Source organism: Sinocyclocheilus grahami, unplaced genomic scaffold (genome assembly GCF_001515645.1).
Source record: "Sinocyclocheilus grahami isolate Dianchi unplaced genomic scaffold, SAMN03320097.WGS_v1.1 scaffold586.1, whole genome shotgun sequence".
NCBI classification, from domain to species: domain Eukaryota; kingdom Metazoa; phylum Chordata; class Actinopteri; order Cypriniformes; family Cyprinidae; genus Sinocyclocheilus; species Sinocyclocheilus grahami.
The window spans coordinates 623,910-647,425 of NW_015505765.1; the positions used below are offsets into that span (position 1 = coordinate 623,910).

Sequence of the window (23,516 nt, forward strand, 5' to 3'; positions counted from 1 at the left end):
GATCAATGTTCTCTAGACCCAACAGGTCAAACACTCTAATAAACCTGACTGCCCACAGATGCATTTCCAACTTCATCCAAATGCCATTCTCACCACAAGTGCATTTTTCACCGATCATGGTGCCCAGGTTAATTAGGTTCGTCAGGAATTAAGCTTCAGGCTGCAATGCGATCAACAGCTCCATTCCTTAAAGAAGCATAAGTGTGCGAATCTGGGATTCAAAATTTAAACCTGGAAATAAAGAGAATAAAGAGAGTTGTGAAAAATTTACAACAGAGAAGTATTACGAAGTAAAAATCAATGAGTGCTGCTTTCATTATTTAATGCAATAATGTATTTATTTATAAATAGTTTATTTATTGTGAAATATTTTTATCATTTTTCATTTCTATTTAATATATTTTAAAGTGTAATTTATTCCTGCGAGGGCGAAGCTGAATTTTCAGCATCATTATGCCAGTCTTCAGTGTCACATGATTCTTCAGATCATCATTCTAATATTCTGACTTGCTGCTTAAATTATTATTAATGTTGAAAACAGTTGTGCTATTTAATATAGTGATACACTACTGATATATATATATATATATATATATATATATATAAAATTAAATTAATATTAATTATATATATACAAATTATATATATATTATTTTGATAATAAATAACGGTTTACATAAAAAAAAAAACATCCCAACATACAGTATATGCAATAATGGCAAAACTATTACCCAATATGTAATTTAATAATGACGATAAAATTCCCAGTGCCTTTCACATCAGTATATTGACGCCAAGGGTTTCTTATTTCAAACAATGAAGGACCCTGCACTAGGGCTGTGATGGTGGCAGATTTTCCGGTGCGTGGTGTTTAAATAATTTTGAAGCACAAATAATAAATAAATGATGCTCGATCATCTATTAACAAACGTGAGTGTTTATTTTAGCACTTCCATGATGTGAACGTGCAGTCTGCAAAACACTAAAATAAGTATCAAAGAAATAATACAGTTAAATAAAAAAGTAGCCTAAATAAGAAAGTTACACCCTGTCTACCGGACGCGAGTGGTGCGGCGTGACAAAATACTACTGAAGAACTCATTATAATTAGTAATGCTGTTTACACTGGATGCGGCGCAACACGACATGACAAATCCCTGACAGTAAACTGCCTCGTCCTGTTTATGAGGTACTGACACAAAGTTCAAATGTCCTGTGTAGAGACTTAACCTGTTGAGGCGGTGTCGTGTCCGGTGTGGACACGGTTCACTGTTCCGCAGCCAACCAAGCGGGCGCATTAACTCCTCGTCAGCACGCGCTCTCTTTGAAATAGTAATCGTTGACACATTTCTTGTTAACATCTTCCATTTATCGCGGTCTCGTTTGTATTTGGCCAATTTGGAGAAAGCCTCACCAAACCTGACCAGCCAGGCATTTGCGATCACGGGAACTTGAAGACACTTGTACAAACGCGGATGGGTGATATGAATGGAGATAGCTCCAGATCGGCAATGTAGTATTTGGTTTCCCAACAAGGTCCATCGCCCAACATAAAATTAATTTACTGAATGCAGAATAAACGGTATTTTCCTGCGCTCAAACCTGCCAATCAATTGTGAATTACCATAGAATTATAGTCTAAATAAAACAATTTGCAACTGTTACTGTTATTACATTTGTATACAAAACTTAGTATTATGCTTGTTATAAAGTATGTGACGTCACGTGCACTACCGCGGTGACAACAGACCACCGCGGTGACGCGGTTGTCACGGTGACCGTCACAGCCCTAGTCCTGGTACAATATTTCTATCAACAAATCATAAAGATAGCGGAATAATTAGGATTGTTAACCTATCATCATATGTCATCCTGTTGTTTTAAGGACCAACAAAAGAACAATTTTTGCATGGCAAAATCACAAGGATCATTGTGACTGTTGACTTACCAGCAGGGATCATAAGTGAGAGGGTAGTCGCTGAAGCTGACTTGATAACTTTGTTAAGTGGGCGTGATGTGTGTTTCTCTGTATCTCCTGACAGCAGTCTGTGGCGAGCTCTACGAGCTGCCAAATCACTGATGGCTTTAGGAGTAGAGTTTTCAGATCCTTCAGCACTGTAGCGAGAAGCTCGATCCAACACGTCACCAGAACTACCAGCTGAAATCACACAAACGAAAAATTAGCAGAGATATGACTACAGAAAATAGCAACCTATCAGAATGGCCCAATATGGTGTTATTTGAAATAATAAATCCCATTAATTTTTATGTTATTTTTTTTTAAATCTCATTAAGTCTAGGTCCTGTCTTTTAACAATTTTCGACTAAAGCTAGAACAGATACAAGTCCCCAGAATAATTGAAGACTGACGTGTGACTGTAGATTGGCTGATCTGGCTGGAAGTGGAGCCTGGTGTGGTTGGCGATTCATCCAGCCTGAGCTCTCTCTCCACAGGGAGCTCTGGTATAGCCTGAGGCAGATCTTCCCCACGAGGGCCCCTCACAGTGGTCTTCCTGCCCCCCACACCACCATCCTCTTCACTGGAAATGGCGAATCGAGGCATTTCGATGATGGCCGAGCAGCAGCGCCGACGTACAGTCAGAGGCGGGCTGGAGTCGCTCTCAGTGTGAGATGACTCGGAAACAGAGAGTCGCTTCCTTAGGCTACAAAAGCCCAAATGTCCAGTTCATTACACCATGTTGAACAAATGGCGAATATATTTTTCAAAAATACATGACTATGAAATCTATGACTTGTTTATCAGAATAATTTCAGGTTATTCACTCACATCTCAGGTGAGCCCACTAGCCAGCTCCGGTCTCGAGACTTTAGGCCACTGAGACTATCGATACGCTCTCCTCCCTCTTCACTAAGACTGCGCTTAGTGGGAGGAGGGGTGCGCTTCTCCTCATGCAAGGAAAGACGCTCCATACTACTATATACCTGAAAAAGGCAGACCGACAGGTAGAAATGGAGAGGAGAAGACAGATTAAGTTAAAAAGGCAAACAGAAACAGAAGAAAAAGCAATACTGAAAAGCAATACTTTTGCTGTTGTTAAGAGTGTTAGCATGTTACTTCACACCTTGCTGAATCGTGGTGAACAAGAGGAAAACTGACGGATCTCCAGATGGTCATCATCATTTGTGTCATCCTCTTCCTCCGAGTCCACGTGATGATACCGATCTGAGCGTGCTAGAGGGTTGAAGAAGGAAATTTCAAACAGTGTTTTAGAAAATGTAAGCCCATGTGGTGTGCATCTGTATTGCAGGTAGAGAATAAAGTGTCTTGATATAAATTTCTCTACAGTCTCTGCAGCCTGAATACGTACTGTCAAAGTAGCTAGTGTCATCCTCCGACTCCAGCTGAGGAATGAACTCTGCCTTCTGCCTCAGGAGACTGTTCCAGTCCAGATCAGTAAAGAAACGGTGCTGTTTCACCTCAAACGCACTCCCTGTGAGACAGGGAGCGAGAGAACATCTCTTCAAATATTTCTCAAAAACAGAGATATAGGATAGCATTTAAAAAAAGTCTTCTTTCTGTTCAGGTTTATTCATACACTATTAATCTCAGCAGATCAGTCAAGTCACTCTTCTAACACATAACCAGGGAGGAGATCAAGAAGAAGTCAGAGTCTGTGCAAGTAAGTTTGAGTTTGTGTGCTAGAGGACCTGTTCCCAGACGCTCCAGAGGGTTTTGCCGCAGTAGTTTGGAGATGAGATCTTGAGCATCTAGAGGCAAAGCTTCATCACCTTCTGGCCAGATTATCTCATCTATTGAACCACACATTCAGAATCATATTTCTGAAAGTACTCTCAACAACAACAGAATTAGGTTCACAGAGTTTTTTGTATTAAGTTTTCCAAAATTAATTAAAGACTGGTAAAGCAGATTACACTGATTAGGAAAGTAAGACTAATAATGATAAATTACTTCATATACCATACAAAAGTCAAAAGATTGGGCACTTACAGGTGCATCTCAATAAATTAGAATGTCATGGAAAAGGAAGGGTGCCAATGATTGACTTCTGGACAACTGCCAGATCAGCAGGCTTCCCCATGATTGTAGAGCCTAGTGAACCAAACTGAGAGACCATTTTGAAGGCTCAGGAAACCTTTGCAGGTGTTTTGAGTTGATTAGCTAAATGGCATGTCAATATTCTAATTTGTTGAGACAGTGATTTGGTGGGTTTTTGTTAAATGTGAGCCAAAATCATCACAATTAAAATAACCAAAGACTTAAACTACTTCAGTCTGTGTGCATTGAATTTATTTAATACACGAGTTTCACAATTTGAGTTGAATTACTGAAATAAATTAACTTTTCCACAACATTCTAATTTATTGAGCTGCACCTGTATGTTTGTATAGTGTATGCATAATGTTTCTCATGATTCAATTTTTAAGAAAATTAGCATTTTCTTCCAGATACAACACTAACCACTGATGACTTGTCCAAACAGTTCCTCAGGTGTATCCCCAAAAAAGGGAGCACATCCCACGAGAAACTCATACAAGATGACTCCCATGGCCCACCAGTCCACTGGCTTTCCATAGCCCTGCCTCAGAATGACCTCAGGCGCTATGTATTCAGGAGTACCACACACCTGATGGAGAGAGAAAGAAAGAGTTTTGAGACTACACAGTTTCCTTTTAATAAATCAATAAATAACAATGCAAGAGACAAAATGCAAAGTCTCTGTACCTGTTTGTCCAGAAATTCTCGGGTGTCTTTTTCAATGTGGCCCTCATATAGATTGGTTGTTAAGCTCATTAAACCAATCTTGGACAGGCCGAAATCTGTCAGTTTGATGTGTCCCATTGAAGTAATCAGGAGACTGTTGAAAAACAGGCCATTCTTTATTCTGACATCAGTGAATATGAAAAGGCCATCCATTTATCTAAAAAGCTGTCTAAACCAGTGTTTCCCAACCTTTTTTCTGCCGCGGCACAGTTTTAATACATTATTTTTTTTTATAATTAAACATTGCGTCATCAGAGCTGGTATTTTGGCTTTATATATGATCCGACACTTGCACTTAATTTCTGAAAATCATACTCAAATGGAGTTAACAAGGTTTTTGACAACCGAATGATGGAGATCTGTGTTTTGTCCATCATTAGAACGGCCGCATCTGAATCAGATAATTAATCGCATTACGTTTTCATCAGTTTGCAGGTTATAAAGTTTATTGTAGCTATATGGGTGCTCTGTTTCACTTATTGTTTAACCCTTAAATGCATGAATGTTTTGCCAATCATTATTACATATTCGTGTCTTTAGCGACCCAGACCTATATATCCAGCACGGATAGACCTCTAACTGCTGCAATAGCAAAAAACTCTCTTGATATTTTAAGAACAATAAAATAAAGCATATTTCACTTCCTTTTGAAACTTAAAAGGGTTCAATTTGAGCAGATGATTTTTCCATCGCTGTCATCATCAGACGCACTTCCACAGTACATTCAGCATCTGCCTCACATTCATGATCTCAACCATATTCTTAAAACCTTCGTTTTCAATGACTTCATATTCAATATTTTGATCACTGGCAGCTTATTCACCACATCCAGCATCAAATGGCAGTGACATTTCTATTTTATTGCGTATAGTAATTGCTCTGCAGTAAAGCCATTCAAACCAGTTCAGTTTTTGCTGATGATATTCATTTGTTTTATGCCTGCGGTAATTATGAGTGAAACATCACGTCATCATTGTGTATCAAACAGTGCCACCTTGAGGAAAAAATATGCATTGCACAAATTGAGTCATCAGATATGTAAATATAGTTGAGCAGGAAAAAATACTTACACATTTACATACCTCGGGTCTGTAGCAACCTGATACACTTTTTACACTTTTGTAGCGGCGTTGCATCTGAATATTGGAAATATTTCTGATTTAAACCGTGAAGACGATCCAGTAAATATCATACAAGCAACGTGCAAACAATGTAAAACTTATGCCGGTGAACACCTTTCACCATGAAAGTGGAAGTAAAATTAAAAACTGACGCCGCACTAATTAACGGCGCATATTCTCTCAGAGACGACGAGAGAAGAATACCCTACTTAATATGCGATATATAACTGTTTTAATTTATATCCTTAATGTTTCTCTTGTAGCCTGTACATAGTGAAAACAATGAGAATAAACTTATTTCGTGTTGAACAGGTTGTTTTTGAAAGTCTTAAGTTTCTTAAGTCTTAAGAAACTTAAGTTTCATTGATGACTGAAGTGCTTTTATTTAGGCTATAGACCTATAATTCATTGTAGGCTATAATAGACCTGTTTTAAAACATGCAGGGCCCCCCCTGCAGTGCGTGCCCTGTGTGCCCGTCTGCTACTCCACCATTTACCCTTGCATTGTGAAGAAGTAGACGTCCGTCTTCAAACTGTGCGTCTTGGCACTTCATTCTGAATAGAGGTGGGGTGGAGTTATGAGGTTTGACTGACAATTTGAAGATCCAATGGCGTTACAAGGTTTAGTCACAAGCTCTTTTGAATGCTTTTCATTGGTTAAATATTTGTAAAACCCACAAACAGACATAACGATGACCAATAGCACTGATTTAAAATAATAATAATGAAATATAATAGAGATAAGGAAGTTATCCACGGCACACCCGACAACCTGTCATGGCACACTAGTGTGCTGCGGCACAGTGGTTGGGAAACACTGGTCTAAACCAAAGACAACTGATCTGTTGCAGCCTAAAAAGCATGTTTTATATTCTTAGAAAGTGAGATGGAATTTAAAGGATAAATAAAAACCCCATAAATCAATGAAAGAAAGTAAACTACAAACACTGTGGGGTTTGGTGTTACATGTGCTTACTTGTCAGGTTTCAGGTCTCTGTGCACGATGCCGTAATTATGAAGGTATTCCAGTGCTAGAACAGTCTCAGCAAAGTACATGCGTGCCATGTCCACAGGCAGAGCCCCAATGTGCTTCAGCAAAGTGGCACAGTCCCCACCTTCAGACACATACATAAACACTTTCAACTACAGCATTACTCTGTGGTGTATCCTACACTGAAGTCCTCCATGAACACAGTCACCCCCCAAAAAGAGTGTTTCTTACCCTCCACATACTCCATAACCATGCAAAGATGTCTCCTTGTCTCAAAAGAGCAGAACATGCTGACAACAAAAGGGTTCTCTGCAAATGTCAGGATGTCTCTTTCCACAAAGGCCTGCTGGATCTGGTTTCGCAGGATCAGGTTCTGCTTGTTGATCTTCTTCATGGCAAATCGCTGACGGGTCTCCTTATGCCTCACCAGAAACACAGCCCTGAGTGGAGAGAGGCATGTATTACTATTGAGCTTGTAATGACCTTCTAACTCTATGATTATTAAAGAGAGGTGGAGAGCCAATTAGATAATTACAAATTTCAAAGATCTTACCGGTGCGTTCACACTGCCGCCGGTGAGAACGTCAAAATTCACTCTGGCCGCCCTGCCAACAATGCTGTAGAAAGATTTGCGGACGCTCTGACGATCGAACGATTGGTTTTGTATTTAAAGGAGCCGCAAAGGAAACAAGCATGTTGATCTTGTGCAGACTGACCACAAGAAACGTATAAGTTAACCTCATGAAAATGTTTAAGTGTAAGTAAGAAATTGATCGATGGAAAGAACTTAACAATTAGTTACATGTTTGCTAACAAAATAAACCAATAAAAGCCATTTGTGTGGTGTGTTTTTGTGTTCATGGTTAAGTGTTAACTTTTTTAGTTTATAGGAGACGTTTACTAGTCTTGGTCTTTAATTAACATTAACATTAATTTGTGTGCAGCCTACATTACAAACTGTCCTGGTTGTACAAACTGTAGCCTAAACGCAATTGGTCAAATCGGTGTTGTTTTGAGCAAATTAATTGCATTTGTGCTGAAAAACAAGCATTCTAGCGTGAAAATGCTTGGGAACTAATGTGGGCGGAACCAAAGTTTACAGGACAGCGTTCTTTGGAATCCTCTCAAGCTGAGGACTTCTGCATTCCGATTGGTTGCTGCCCAACCACGTCATGGCTCATTACCATAAAGTTGACCTGACTTCAACTCTCCTCGACGCCGGCTCACATTGAACATGAATGACTACCGGCCACTTTGACACTCTCGCCAGCGGCGGTGTGAACACACGCTTAGGCATTCTTAGTCATTGCTGCAGTAGTGAAATCCTACTGTCTTACCCATAGGCTCCATTACTGATGAGTTTAATGGTCTCGAAGTCTTCCTCACGTGGAGTTTTAGTTTTGGGTTGAGGCTGAGGCTGGAGTGGTTGTACGGTGGCTCCTCGACTCTGCATATAAACACAAGCACTTGGTCTTAGTGGAATGCTATTATATAGAATCAACAGAGTCATTGAAGATTTCAATTCTATTGAAGACTCAATTCTATTACTCACGTCTGTGGAATCTGTCTCTGTCTCTGGCGTTTCAGGGTTACCACTGTCATAGCTGCTCAGCTGGGCCATTTCTAGAGAGCATAAATGTCATTGTAGTTCCTGATTTAATACAACAAACCTAATAACAGAGTTGCTTCATACAATCCCCAAAAGCTTTTGGACACTTATGCCACACCTAAAATTAGGTCAATGCATTAGATAACAAAATATCAAACCAAGTAGCATTTGTTTCTGCAGATGCCACATTGTCTGATTTTTTTTTTTGTATCTCATACAATTTTTAAGTGTAGCCTAGTGTTCAAATGCTTTTGAGGCCACTGTAAGTAGCATTCTTACCCTCAAGGGGGTCCCTGGTGAGGCCCAGCTGGCTGATGATGTATCGAGGGATGTCAGACTTGATGCCCTGACCTTCTTTAGCATGACCTTCAGCAGCCTCTAACAGGTGGTAGAACTCTTCTGGATCAAACTCCTACAACACACATAGGAAGAATTAGGTTCACATTATATGAATATTAAAATCTGACATCAACTCAGTCCCACTCAATCCCCAATTATTTAATTTATTCTAGAGATGTTACTCTATAATTAATGAAGGTACTGGAAAATACATTTTTGTACATTTCTGATGCTGTCTGGAATAGACAGGGTTCCCACGGGTCATGGAATTTCTGGAATATCATGGAATTTTAAAAGGTCTATTCCTGACATTGAAAGTCAAGGAATTTTATATATATATTTTTGTCCAAGTCATGAAATATAAGGGATTTTTGTTTGTTGCTTTAAATTTTAGTTTCCAATTACCAAAATGTATTTTTTATTGTGTTTTTTCACACGTTTTGCCTATTGTTATGTTTAGGCTATTTTTCAGCGCCATTTTATTCCCTTCCCGTTTGTCAACTGCCCATCACTTAAGTCAAATGCAGTCACAAGGCTGTACCTGTTAACTAAGGCAAACAAGCCAGGAAAATTTAAATTTCAAGAGCTTTGGTTACAAAATGACCATTTCAAAAACTGGGTGTTAAAAGCAGATGACATAAAAGCAACAGTAAAGTTGGTAAAACTACTATCGAGCTATCAAATATGGGAGAGGGAGAACAACAGCAGCCTTTTTTTCTGTTAATTATAGGTCATGGAAATTCAGCTTTTTAGTCAGGGAAAGTCAGGGAATTTGACTTTGAGTGGGACTTTGATTTGGCTTAGAGTGGGAACCCTGAATAGATCAAACATCAAATATTTCAGAACTAAATAGTCAAATTATCACAATAGTCTTAAATCCTGATTCCAGACAAATATTTATAATCATTATATTCATAGGACTTCATCAACATGTAACAGGCTAAATGGCCTTCTTATTCAGTGTCAATCACACAAAAAGTTAAAGTAATTCTTCATATACAGTATTTCAACAAATTATCATTTAAAAATTAATGAATAGAAATAAAATAAGAGCCAAACAAACAAACAAACGGCCCAGCAAGGGCCAGTATTCCTGTCATTAAGTTAATTAACAGTTTAGAATATTTTTGTGTGCTTATTGAGGCAGGTTTGTGTCCAGGTGCCACACTGAGGTATTTGTGATGCATTGTGCACACATGAAGCAGAATAGTTTAACAGCTCATTGCTCTCTCAGGTGCTGGTCCTCCATCAGTGCTGAGCTGTACTGTATGTTGTCATACTACTGAATGCACCAGATTACTCAAAATACACATGTAGCCACAGACATGGAGCCCTGCTGCTTCTTGTGGTAGTCAGCTTTTGTGTTTCCATAATGTCTGGCGTGATTTATTTGTTTAACAATACAGCAAATCTGACAAATCACTGTGCATTTTGAAGCCTTACAATGTGGCCTTGATTCAACATGCACATTTCCTCAAGGCAAATCTAGCATTTTAATTATACGGTACTGAGCATGTGCTTCATTAACTATGGTAAGGCAGTTTTCTCTGAAGCCTCAGTACAAATAATGTCCAGATTAGTTTCCTTTAAATTATCAGTGCTTACCAAACACTCCAGCAGACGGGCGGGACGGGCGATGATTATCATCAGCTTTTTAACCAGCTGGGTGACAAATGTCACCTCCCCACTTTCTGAACGCTCATGAGCCTAGCAAAACACAGAAAAGAAAACAACAGATTTGAAATAGCATACTAACATTCTAATTACAGTATGTACTTTTATGAATTGAACACCTTTAATGATCTACATTTTTTAAAATTAGTGATACATATTAGATATGAATTAGCACACTGGGTGGAATATTATATCCTACAATGTAATGCTTTTAAGTTGACTTTCCGCTTTCAAAGTGACGACTGAGTTGGAAGCAATATCATTGGAGATTTTTGACACTCAAAGCACTACAGTAAGAGATAGTTGAATGAGGTGTACAAAGAGAGTACATAAAAAGGAAGAGTGTAAAGCAGCAGAAAGGAAAGAGTTCATCAATAGGATAGAGAAGAGCCATTCAGAGTAGATGGTTAAACAGCCGGCTGACAGTAACAGAGCCATCTCTGACAGACAGCACTGCCACCTCAGGGGATGTCTAATCAGCTTCTGAATTATTTATACAGGTAATGAAACCGCCAGTGAATCACACACATTCAGTATAATAAAAGGTCTCTGCACTGAGTAAATACACTATAGACAGACAGAAGTAACAGCAGTGAGAGATACAGGATGAGGGAGGGATTTGGTTTAGCATACCTTAAACTAGATGAAATTAGATACTCTATACTAAGTTATACATAAGGTCAATAAGGTCAAGCGTACATAAGGTCAATAGAGGATTCTCAGGATTGCTCTAGGGCCAAACCTCATGGTGACAGCCAGGTCACTTAAGTGACCCGGCCTTGAGATTGGCTCCTGTGGTTTTTAATGATGCAACCATGGGAGACTGAATGATACAGACTGGTCATTTAAAATGGTAAAACTAGTCTGGCCTTAAGACAAATGTCCAGTTTAATAAATAAAGCCTATAAACAAGGACAAAGACCTTATAGAAAGAGAAACCAAAAGAAAAAAAGAGAAGATGAATGGAACTGCTACTATAACATAAAACGAAATAGAGATGCATGATATACCTGTACCATATCAGTTATAAGCCAATATTAATGATATTGTGTTAATTTATTCCTATTGGTCAATATTAAATATATATTGGCAGTCATTTAATTTTGCATATTTTTTTTCAATATAAAATAGTGTAGAACTATAATCAATGTCATGTTATCAAAATTAGTAATATATTGTTGGTATCACCCAGAACGTTAATAACGAAATTCTGTGTTTTAAGTATAGTCATATACTATATTTAAAAATCTTTCAACAATTCACAATTTAAAGTAAACAAGCATATTCTAGTCACAGTCCATGTTTTGAGTGTTAAACTGTCATACCACTGATGTGTTCACAATTCTACAACATAAAACAGCAGCTATCAGACTATGACCTTGACTCGATGCAACTCTGCAAAGTAAAAACAATCAGGAACTCAACTGTTAGATCCACATGGTTTCTGACCGCGCTCTGCTCCCAGCGCTCTAAAATCTGCTGAAGAACCTCCTCTTCCTCCAGCCGCCTCTGCCACGAAACGCAGGACATCCTCTCAGCGAGCGAGGAAGCGTTAAATGGAGAAGTCGGGAATGCTTTTCTGAGCGCACCTGCTGAAGATGCAGTTTAGACCGCGATCCCTGTCTGGCCCACCTGTCACCATCGGCTCCCAAACTAAATCAGCCAATTAGCACGGGCTGGATGATGTCATCCCTACTCGCCTGAATGCCAAGTACGGCTGCGTTGATGCCATGGCGACTGCATGAGATCACGATGTGCACATTTTCGATTCTGGCAGGCAACAGCTACGGGATGGTTATGGACAACCAACCGAAAGAGGGGAAAACCCGACCTGATCCCTCCCTTCCATTCTCACTCCCTCCCTTTCTTTCTCTCCCGCCCCACCACTCACCCACTTTTGTTACAAATAAAATTAAAGAAAATAAGTCAAATTTTTTAATATTACGCTTATAGGCCTAATAGGAAAAAAGTGTGTATTATTTTTTTTTTACAGACAGCGATTTATTTATTATTTCTATTATTTATTTATTGTCTGTATGCATTAATGCTAATTAGTGTCTTGCTGTTTTTATTTATTTTAATTAATGTTAAACACTGTTTATTTATCATTTAATATGTATATTAATTAATTAATATGACTTTTTTCTCTTTCTCCTCTGTCGCTATGAGGACTTTTTTGTGTCCAAATATGCCCATGTCCTAATATACTGTAAACAATAAGCAGTCTATAAAATGTCTAATGTAATATGTTTGAACATTCAGCATTCCTAAAACCGGAAGCAGACAACATCCAATTTTTCATTTCAATTTTTGAAAGGAGTATGCTACACCCACCAAGGCTGCATGTCTTTGATCAATAATAGTAAACGAAATTTTACAACAAATTATTTAAAAGCGTTTATTTAAAATATAAATCTTCTGTAGCACAGTAGTGCATTATGTCCGTATTCTATTCATACACATACATACATTTTTTTAATCAAATAAAGTATTTGTAAAGTATTTTGTCACAGGAAACAGGCTGGTATTTTGTCACTTACATCATCATGTTTAGGATATAATAAGGGAATAAAGACTGTAACCTCCAAAAGCACCCACAACATCATAGTGTTGAGAGAGTTGAGTGTTGAGATGGATAACTGCAAATCCCCTCCACCTCCCCCTCCGTCCAGTCATTTCATCCTTCTCTCCCTTCTTTCAACAGTAGAAATGGATAATCCTGGGAAGCTGTAATCTGTAAGATGTGGCAACAGCAAACCTCTCTACCTCATCCAATATTTATGGATATCATTCTGGAGTTCTGAACCCCCTGCTGAGTGTGTCTAGATACTAAAAGAGGCAAGGCCAGTGTTTTCTGAATAAGTCATCTTAACTGAAAAAGAGAAAGAGCCAGAGGGGAAAGAAAGAGAGGAAGAGAGATGTGTTTACAGATAAGAAGCTCATGAAGGAGGTCTCTTTTTAGAGCGTTGAGGAAGAAATGATTTAGTCTGTCAAGTCCTGGGCAGAAGTGTGAGTGACTACTAGAGTAATCATACAACTCTTTTGCTGAGAAAGAGATTGGATAAGAAGAATCCAGGTCTCACATAAAAATCATAAGAAAAAATATATACAGATTTTACATTTCACAAAGATTTTGAAGCCTATTGTAGGACCATTCAGATTGTATGTATTTATTTTGGATAGTGTGACATATTTCTTGGATATTATTTTCATTACAAATACGCACATTTCCCCTCTATCATTCACATGATGAATTTTTGTAATTTGCATTATCCGTAGTGATTCTCATTCTCTCAATATTGTAGTACAGTTTTTTTTTTAAATCACAGCATTAAAGTAGAATTTAATTAAATCATAATAAAGGCAGTACATTTGGACATTTAACCTTTTTCTTTATCATTTTCATTGTTCTCTGTGCTTTTTCTTATTATTGTAGTTTTCTCTTTTTAATCACAGCACTAAAGTAGCAAGAATTCTTCAGAAATTTAGTATTAAATGAGAGTATAGGCAGTACAATAAATACTACCTTATGTAAATAAATATGTAATTTTAAAACTTGTATACGCATATAAGTTTCTTTTAAATTTAATAATTACAGATTTTTGATTTAAATTAATGAAAACTGGTGGACTTAATTCATTAAATTCCTTTCACAATGGAAAAATGGAAAATAGATCTCTCATGAAAACAAAAAGTTTAGTTTTTTTTTTTAAATTTTGGGGTGAAATATGACTTGGACACATTGACAGGCAGAGAGAAGCATTAAGAAAGTGTGAAGACAGAGGAGTGAAGAGGCATCAATGTGAAGGGCACAAAGGCTGAATAGCATGTCTGCTACCTTGGAGGAGTCAGGAGTCTAGAGAATGAGGTGTGGCAGTTTCCTGTCAGAGCTCAAGATTTGGCCTTTAAAAGTGAATGAGTGAGAGCCTGAGGGTCCAGCTGACATCAGAAACTCACAACATCATGTTCACTTGAAGGGCAATGTTTGATTGCTGCGAAATGGGAATCTGTAAGTGTTAGTACCTGAGACTGCGGGAGCGCGGCCGCATGGCTGGAGATCTTCTCCCATCCTCGTCCGTGATATTCTCCGAGCTGAAGTGTTTGGTGAGGAAATGCAGCTCATCTGCAGTGGGCTGGAAGGGCAACTGGTGCAGCTTCTCCTGAGATGAACATGATGACTGTGAGAAGCAGAGAGGGAGGGATTACAAGGATAGAAGGCATTGCATAGGCTGCCCTGACTGTCAATCAACTGCCTTTGTTGGCATTATGTTGTTGATTGTTAATTTGACTCTTGGCAGGACATTTTTCCTCAAAACATTCAGGCCAAATGGAAAAAAATATTGAGAATACAACTTAAAAATTTGCAGTAATATAGCTTTTTTAAATAACCAACTAAGAAAATGTTAGATTATATTACAACTAAGTTACTAATTATATTTTGCATAAAATAAATGAAGCCTAATTTTAAGACAATTATGCCTTTCTGCATTGTGACATTATTTAACTTCTTATTACTTTAATACCAAAAGAAAAAAAGCATTCTCATTACTATAAAACATAATGATAATTGCCATTAAAATAATGTCACACTGTAAAAAAAAATCTTAATGACCCTAAAAATAGGCTTTATTTCCATTATGATATAATTTCTTATTTCTTGACATTTCCTAAGAGTTTTTGTGAGCTTCACCCAATTAAAAAAAAAGACATTTGTTCTTAATCAGTAGCTTTTGCCCCTTGCGTTTAGAGTTGAATAAAAGCTCTGCAGCCTTTAGAATAAAAATTTGGCATAAACAAGGAAATATCTTTTTATCTTTCTGCAGAGACTTTAATGGGGCTTGAGCGGTTTTGAACCGATTCCCCAATGAAAGCAACAGCCAGACTGAGTTACAGTCAATTTTCAGGGACAGAACTCTTTTGAAGTGAATGCACTGATATGAAGCCACTGGCTTCACTTTAGGCTAAAGGGAGCTGCTTTGTACCTAGAGTTTATCCCACTGTAGAGTCAATAGGATAAACCTTCTGGGAATGTTAAGGCTTGGGATCAAATGCAATACCAAACAGACATGCATATATCTGAGGGTTGATACAACACAGAGGGACTACAGAAAGAACATGAGCACAAACACACACAGACACTCACCGAGACTGTTGAGCTCGGGGTGTTGGTTCCATAGCCAGAGGAGGGCAGAGAGGCAAGAGACCAGCGACGACCATCCGTCCTAAAAGTGTGGATATCGGAAAAATGAAAATCTGTTTTTTTTTTATTACTGCTGATATACTTCAAAGTAATAAGGACCAGCAGAAATAAGCAGCACTAAAGAGCTTTCAGACGAGCAATGGTAAAATATCACACAATCAGAGCAGAATAAAGCACCACAGATTAAAATGTCCACATTAACTGACATTTGAACAATAAACAATAACGATGATTATTGCATTCAACTGTGCAGCTCAATAAGGCTTGCATACAAGAGCCATAAGCATTTGTGCTAATGGCTAAGCTGCCCGGACAGGAATTTATGTGTACTTTTATTGCAGATACACATATGAAGCCTTGTCATGCACATAGCACAGTGTGAATTCAATGGCTTGATGGCTTTAATCACACAACAGCAATACGATAATGTATCACTCAAAAACATGAACCAATGATGACTAACATTAGGAATTTAACAGACTGTCAGCATCCCTTTTCTTTGACAAAATAAGGAACTTTAATCTGTTTGACCCCTGATTGCAATGTGCATTGTGCAAAACACACAAAAGACTGCAAGGATTTTAATAACAAATTACAAATGAGCAAACAAGCAAATAAACAAAAGTGTTCAAAATTTGGTGTCAGGAAGATTTTTTGAAAGAAATTAATACTTTTATTCAGCAAGGGTGCATCAAATTGATTAAAAGTGAATGTAAAGACATTTTTAACGTTACAAAATGTTTCTATTTCAAATAAATGCTGTTATTTTGGCCATCAAAGAATTTTTGCAAAGCACAGAAGTCTGTGGAATATTTCTGAAGATTAAATATCAGTTCTAAGCACACAGTCAAGCTGTTTGTATCCAGCCAGCTGAACGAGGTGGGGTGATTAATAATTTATCATTCCGAATCCGATACATAAATGAAGTTGTCAGAGATGTTTTTAAACAGATCTGACTGTCAGCTCTAATGAAATGGAAAAATTATGGTTTTTGTAAACAGCCATGCTGGAAGCACACACAGGAAATGATGTTGTAAAGGAAGCAGGCGATTATTACCTGTCAGGCCTGTGTCCATGGCTGTATGGAAGAGAGTAAAGCATTCAAAAGTGATGCTGTGAGGGCATCTATGTGTGTGTGTGTGTGTGTATGCACTGATCTAATGTATCTCTCACTATGACCTTCACAAACTAGAAGTTTCAGCTCTTGCTCACATTGAACGCATAATTTATATACACCCGAACTGGATTCTTATTTCTAAAACCACTTGCATTATTAGAGTGCTGTACTGAGTCCATTAGGTGGCACTGTTGGTCCATGAGCATTTTGGACTGGATGACTCAATGGTCTTGCTCTATGGCTGACATTCAAACGAATCCTTTTAATTAAGCCTGGGGTCATCAGCTCTGTGTGTTCTCTCCCAGTTGTTAAAGCATTACCATCTTTTGCTGCTCAATTACCAATTCAGATTCACTCATTAACATTCTTGGTGTTATTATTCAGAGCCACAGTGAAGGATTATGGGATATTACAAATTAATTGAAAGTGGGGTGCTTAATAACCAGCAGATGAGAAGCAAACTATGACAACAATATTTGCAAGAAGAGCGAAGAGATATTTAATTTGGAAACATTTTAAAAGACTGTAGAACGTTATATTAAAACTCATTCCCAGAATGTGGAGTATTTTATGATTAAATGTTTTGAACTATAAAATTCTGATAAAGTGTGAGAGATCGACCTTTGACCTGTGATGTCACTCACCTGCGAGCTGGCACAAAAGAGAAGTGGGCCGCAGTGTTTGGAGAGAAATTACGTGGGCTGTCCAATGGGCTGCTTCCTGAAAGAGACCAAAAATGTGACATTTATTGAATTATTCGCAACAATCAAGTTCAACTACCCACTATCAGGCCAGGCTGGTACAAATGATTGTCGAAATAAGCACAGACTTCATACTTCAGGCCACCAGGAGACACATTATGCCCGTCATAAGAAAACGCAATTGCCCTAAGGTTCTTACCTCTTCTATCCTGCTGATCTTTCCCATTTATTTTATTCATCAAAGCCCTTTTAAGATAACAAAACCCTTTAGAAGAGTGGGCTTCTGATGTAGGCCGCATTGAGACCAGAGGTACAGGGATAAAACACACTTTGATCATGGTCTTTTTTATTCTCCTGCACAGCTCTCTGAGAATAGATTAGTGCTAAGAGAGAGAAGCACTTACAGTGTTTAAGTGCTTTAGACAACAGGCCTCTCCATCAAAAATGCCTCACGTGGAGTGATATTGCATAATGAATGTTATTTAATGATTTGCAGACCATGAGCAAAGAATCCTTTTTTGATTAACTCAAGCTCAAATTCATATTCAAGGGATTTTGCCTAGAACAGACTCTTTATCTAATTTCCATTGGTATTTAAATGGCAAGAAGATTTCATATCCTGGGCTTGATCGCTGTGTGGTACATTTTTACATTATAATTTAATATGAAATGCATAAAAGTATAGCTTATAGATTAAAAAATACATGACTGCTATGACTAATGTTACTAGATAAGAAAGAAGAAAATTTGATCTAAAAACCACTAGTGCTAGTCATGTGTGAATTAAGGAGCATAGATACAGGTATCATCAATCAATCCAGTAAATCCGAGCAACGGGGCGCTCCTATCTGGACTGTGTGGTACGGCTCGGGTCACAATCCCCCATGCATTAATCATGCATTAATGCATTCGTCAAGCGGCCTATGCCAAATCTTAAATATTAATGAGTGCATAATTCTTTGTCAAAAATTGACTATAGGAACAGCTGCGCACAGCTGGACTGGGACACGGTGCAGTGTGGATCTGTCACGGAGATGCATTCATTTAAAGGAGAATCCCGTCACGGAGAGTGTAGGAGACAGCACAATGGTGTGCTACACAGTGAAGCACCTGCTTATTTTTCATCACGAAGGCTGTAGTGGATGAAGGGTTCGCTGAAGAGATGCAGACCCCCTCTCATACGATACACAGCCGAGAGAAGAAAACCAATCAGCACCCTGTTGAATTACACATGCTACGTTCACACCACAGCTGAATGTGGCACGGATGAGGTTTTTGGATGATAGTGTGAAAAATCACACAGAATCTGACATTTTCATCTTTCCTATGTGGAAATAAACTGCATACTGATTTTTAAAAAATGTGACTTCAATGAGAACACAGAGGAATTCATGCAATGTTTAGTCATTTTAACTCGCCATTCTTTATAACCGCATGATTAATTTATCCTTCCTTCACTCATAATATCAAATTTATATATTGCACAATATTAAGTAATATAAAGAAAGGTCCAAAAATACTTACATTTCTATATAGATCAAATGTTGTGACACTTGCTTTGGGAAAAAAAGTGTAATATGAATGTAATAAATTTAAGAGTGAAAGTCCAATGTTATTTGTATTTATAATAATAATAACAATCATAATAATTAGTGCTGTCAAACGATTAATCGCATCCAAAATAAAAGTTTCTGTTTACATACTATATGTGTACTGTGTATATTTATTATGTATATATACACATTCACTCACATACAGCATTTATTTTGGAAATATTTACATGCATATACATTCATATATTTATATTCTTATATTTTATATTATATATAAATATATTTAATATATAAACATAACATAGTTTTCTTAAATATATACATGCATGTGTTTATATTTATATGTGCTTATTACACGGCTCTGTGGAATACTTGATTCTGATTGGTCAGTCGCGACATTCTGAGATATGTTATCCCTCGATAACAACCGGTAAAAGCTGATAACACAGGCTCATCCGGCTAACTGAAGTCGGCGCCCTACTCTTGCTAGGAACGTTTTTTTTTTCTTGGAGGAAGCTTTGCGTTTGTTTAGCTAATAAAATGTTAAAACTCGATTCAAAATGGTGTACAATTATTTAATTATGTCATCCTGGTATCGTGGACACACTCTCTCGTTTCATACAAACACAGCTGCTGCCATTTTGCTACGATTGTTTTGTACGCTGTAATGGATTATAAGAGAACTAAGAAACTGGTAAGGTTTTAAAACATTTTCATCTTAATTCTTTTATTGCCTTAATTATTTTTGTGGTGAAATGTTGTGCAATAAGTGGTTTGACTGCACCGTTTCCCTTAAATGTCCGTCTAGTTTGAATTTGCCGCTTGCTCGCACCTGCTGTCTTCACGGAAGCAGTGTGTTCAAATATTTCAACTCAAATCAATATTTCGCGTCTAATTATTTACTTATGTGGCAAGTAGCCGTGTAATCTGCGGGATAATGTACATCCAGCCAGTTGTTATCTCAGAATAAACCCCTTCAGGCTGACACAAGACCCCTCCACTTCGCATCGGGGTCCTGATCACCCTGTTGGGGTTTATTCTGAGATAACAACCGGCTGGATGTACCTTATCCCTTACATAATAAATAGACACAGCACACATATATTATGTAAACAAAAACTTTTATTATGGATGCAATTAATCACGATTAATCGTTTGACAGCACTAATAATAATAAATAATAATAAACATTAAAAAATCATATGAAATGTATTAATTAAAAAAAATAATTAATAATATATATATATTTTTTTTTTTTTAAATATGGAGAAAAACAAAGAACTTGAATAGACAAAGGGTGTTGGATAAATACCATGACACAAGGCTTTGCTTTTAACCAGGTAGCAGGACATGAAAACAGTGCTGCTAACACATATCTGGTTAAATACATCACACAGTGATTAATTACGTTTTTTTTTTTTTTTTACTCAGATGAATCTAAAATGCTTACTGAAACAACAGCATCACATCAGTAGTGAGTTCTCTTCTTGTCTTATGTGTAATGACACCTCACAAAGCTCTGCAGTATTTAATTCTTGTGCTGCTGGTGTCACAACCTGGCAAACAGCTTCCTGAAACAGACTGTAATGAGTGCAGTGTGGCAGTACAAACCCCCTGTTGATTGTGCTCAGTTGAGTTTGAAATAATTTAGCCTCTGCTGCTTCTGTTGGCAGTCGCATTAGAATGCTGCTAATGGCTTTGAAGAGCTTAAAATGAACCCGCATTTGGGTTAATGTACCATTTTAGATTTGTTCATTTAAATGTTGCAAGCACACAACTTCAAGTGATGCCTTCCAAACTGCTTGATGCAGTATGGTCAAAACAGTGTTTCCATCAAAAGTCATGTGAGCTATATCAGCACTGAGCACTGCAAAGTACAATGTCATTATAAAAACCCTTGAATCTTTATTCTGCAGCGCTAATGTGCTAACCTACGCTACTGGTGTCTCTCTTCACACTACATGTACTGTTCGTACTGTTGTTTTATTCCAGTAATTCAGTGAGTAGATGGAGTTGACAAGCAGATGTCAATGATCAGGACTGCAGCACATTATTTGGACTGAACATGGTCTGTGTGCTTTGTGTGCTCATGACCTGAGATCAGTTGTAAACACCCATCTAGTCATCTCCTTAAATGTGGAAGTGACACAAGGGATACACCCACTGGAGCAGCAGCACTTTTATTAAGTGTTTTATCACCAGCTTTAGTTTTATTCAAGCATTACTGTGACACCTGCAGTGTTACACAGTGCTTTGCAAAGTATTAACCATTTCCCTTGTTTTCAGAATGACAAATCTCTGATTTATTGTACAGTATTACTATTTTTTTACATAATGAAAATGTTTTATTGTCATTAGTTTTATAGTTATAAAACATTTAAAACATCTGTAATCATAAAAGCTTAAATTATAAAATATTAAACATTAAAATAAATTTTACATATACAACATTCCAAACAAAATACTGATTTTTTTTTGTAAAGGTGTAAGTTGTAACATTTTACAAAAAGGATAATTTTGCTAACAGTAGTATCATTAACAATGAACCATTGTAAAGCATTTATTATTCTAAGCTAAATGTTAATGTGAATAATCAAGAATACATTTATAAACTCACACTAATAAGTTCATTGTTGTATTGTTCATTGGTAGTTAACAATAACATAATAACCAATGAATCAACTAATGTTAGCAAATTGAACTTAAGCAATGACTTCATAATATCTGGTTTGGTGTTTGCGGTTACTGCCATGTTGAAATACTTCAAGCTGAAGTTTATTAGTGGACTGAGAGGTTCTACTGCAGCATTCCCCGTATTAATAAAATGGCTAGTGCCCAAAGCATGAAACTACCATCATCATAATTCACTGTAGATATAGTGTTTTGTGGCCAGTATTAGATATTAGACTTAAAGTAAATCACATTGAATTTCAGTTAAAAAGCTATATCTTGGTTTCGTTTGACCACAAAATATCTTTCCCACATCACAAATGGGAGAATATTATAGTTTTTGGCAAAACCCTTATGCGTTTTCACATCGTTTTTCTTGACTAATGGCTTCTTTTGGCCACCCATTGATTCGTTCCTTATGAAACATTTCATACTTTACTCTTCACATGAATGCTCTTTAACCTATTTTCACAGCAGTTCTTCAGATTAACAATCTAATAATGATCCTTTAACTGTGGGGTTATTATCCACATAGGGTATTGGCTACTTTAATGATCATTTAATGTTATTTTAATGCACATGTAGAGGACAATTTACAGCAAATATGTCTCCATTAGAGTAACTGTCATTTGTGCTTCTGTAAAATGAAAATGTTTGCTTACTCTCATTGACAATGCACTCACCACACATAAACAACTACGAATCACTCATCTCATCTCTATGATGACTAATAATTATCTTCTCCTTACATAAACACTAGTCTGGGTTTGTGTGTATGTATAACACATGGATTTGATTATGCCTCATGTCTTACAGGGAAAGGTTAATAAGAAGATTTTCAAACTCCGAAAGATGTATTTCAGACATGCATTTAAATATAAATCTGCCAATCCCTAAGAAAGCATACAGAAAAATTGTATTAGACAATGTCAACTGTCAATCCATTCACAATGCCCATGAATTAGATGAGAAATCCCTGCACCACATTAGAATCTGCACCATTACTCTATGGCAAACTGAGATTTGATGTATGGCTCTGGTCCAGACTCTAGTAAAATGTCTACAGTCTACATAACCAGCTACCTACTAAGGCAGCATCCTAACAGAAAAGACACCTTGAAAGTGACTGAAATAATCTAAATATGCATCAACACTTAAAGGACAACTCTGTCGATTTTCAACAAGCTTTGTTTTGTTACAATATCAGTATTATATGTAATAGATCAATCTGTACAATGTTACCTACACCCAGATATCTCAGTTTGTTTTTAGCACTTCTGCCAACAAATAAATTAAGAAAATTCAGAAAGAGTAGACAGTGTTGAAAATCAAGTTTGAAGCATCATATGTTGCTAAGCTAACAACATGATACTAGCACAAACAAACTAAACTATATAAAATGCATTTCTAATTAGGGATATTCATTTCGGTTATTTTTCCTAACCGACAACCGACGCTCGTTAACTGATTTTTTACCGTTAACCGACAAGATTATTTTAAATTAGAATTGAATTAAAAAGAAAGGATAAGTGTCTGTGACCTGTTAAAAAATACTAAAAAAATTTCCCGGGGATTAATTTTACATGCACAAAAAGCAGCAAACAACAGAACATGAGGATTCACATGGTCATCATATCACATCACGCACCTGCAGCTCTTCTGCGAGAGGAGAGAAACATAAAGCTATATATATATATATATATATATATATATCTTAGGGCTGTCAGTTTAACGCATTAACTTAATTAGTTATGAAAAAATAACAAGATTAAAATATGTTAAGGCAGTCTACGCACT

At 37.1% G+C, this 23,516-nt stretch overlaps 1 protein-coding gene across 1 annotated transcript in view; it reads right to left on the minus strand.

Moving 5' to 3' along the window:
* Positions 1-23,516, minus strand: part of LOC107556986 (microtubule-associated serine/threonine-protein kinase 2-like) — a 38,518-nt gene that overhangs the window by 3,129 nt on the left and 11,873 nt on the right. The window contains exons 3-21 of the mRNA XM_016240265.1: positions 17,440-17,515; positions 16,736-16,756; positions 15,622-15,700; positions 14,502-14,656; positions 11,928-12,009; positions 10,410-10,511; positions 8,745-8,877; positions 8,409-8,479; positions 8,194-8,303; positions 7,088-7,296; positions 6,842-6,980; positions 4,706-4,838; positions 4,442-4,607; positions 3,670-3,771; positions 3,330-3,452; positions 3,084-3,193; positions 2,789-2,943; positions 2,371-2,663; positions 1,893-2,158 (exon numbers count right to left, since the gene is read on the minus strand). Of these exons, the coding sequence (XP_016095751.1) occupies positions 1,893-2,158; positions 2,371-2,663; positions 2,789-2,943; positions 3,084-3,193; positions 3,330-3,452; positions 3,670-3,771; positions 4,442-4,607; positions 4,706-4,838; positions 6,842-6,980; positions 7,088-7,296; positions 8,194-8,303; positions 8,409-8,479; positions 8,745-8,877; positions 10,410-10,511; positions 11,928-12,009; positions 14,502-14,656; positions 15,622-15,700; positions 16,736-16,756; positions 17,440-17,515 (2,525 nt within the window). The remainder of the gene's footprint in view (positions 1-1,892; positions 2,159-2,370; positions 2,664-2,788; positions 2,944-3,083; positions 3,194-3,329; positions 3,453-3,669; positions 3,772-4,441; positions 4,608-4,705; positions 4,839-6,841; positions 6,981-7,087; positions 7,297-8,193; positions 8,304-8,408; positions 8,480-8,744; positions 8,878-10,409; positions 10,512-11,927; positions 12,010-14,501; positions 14,657-15,621; positions 15,701-16,735; positions 16,757-17,439; positions 17,516-23,516) is intronic.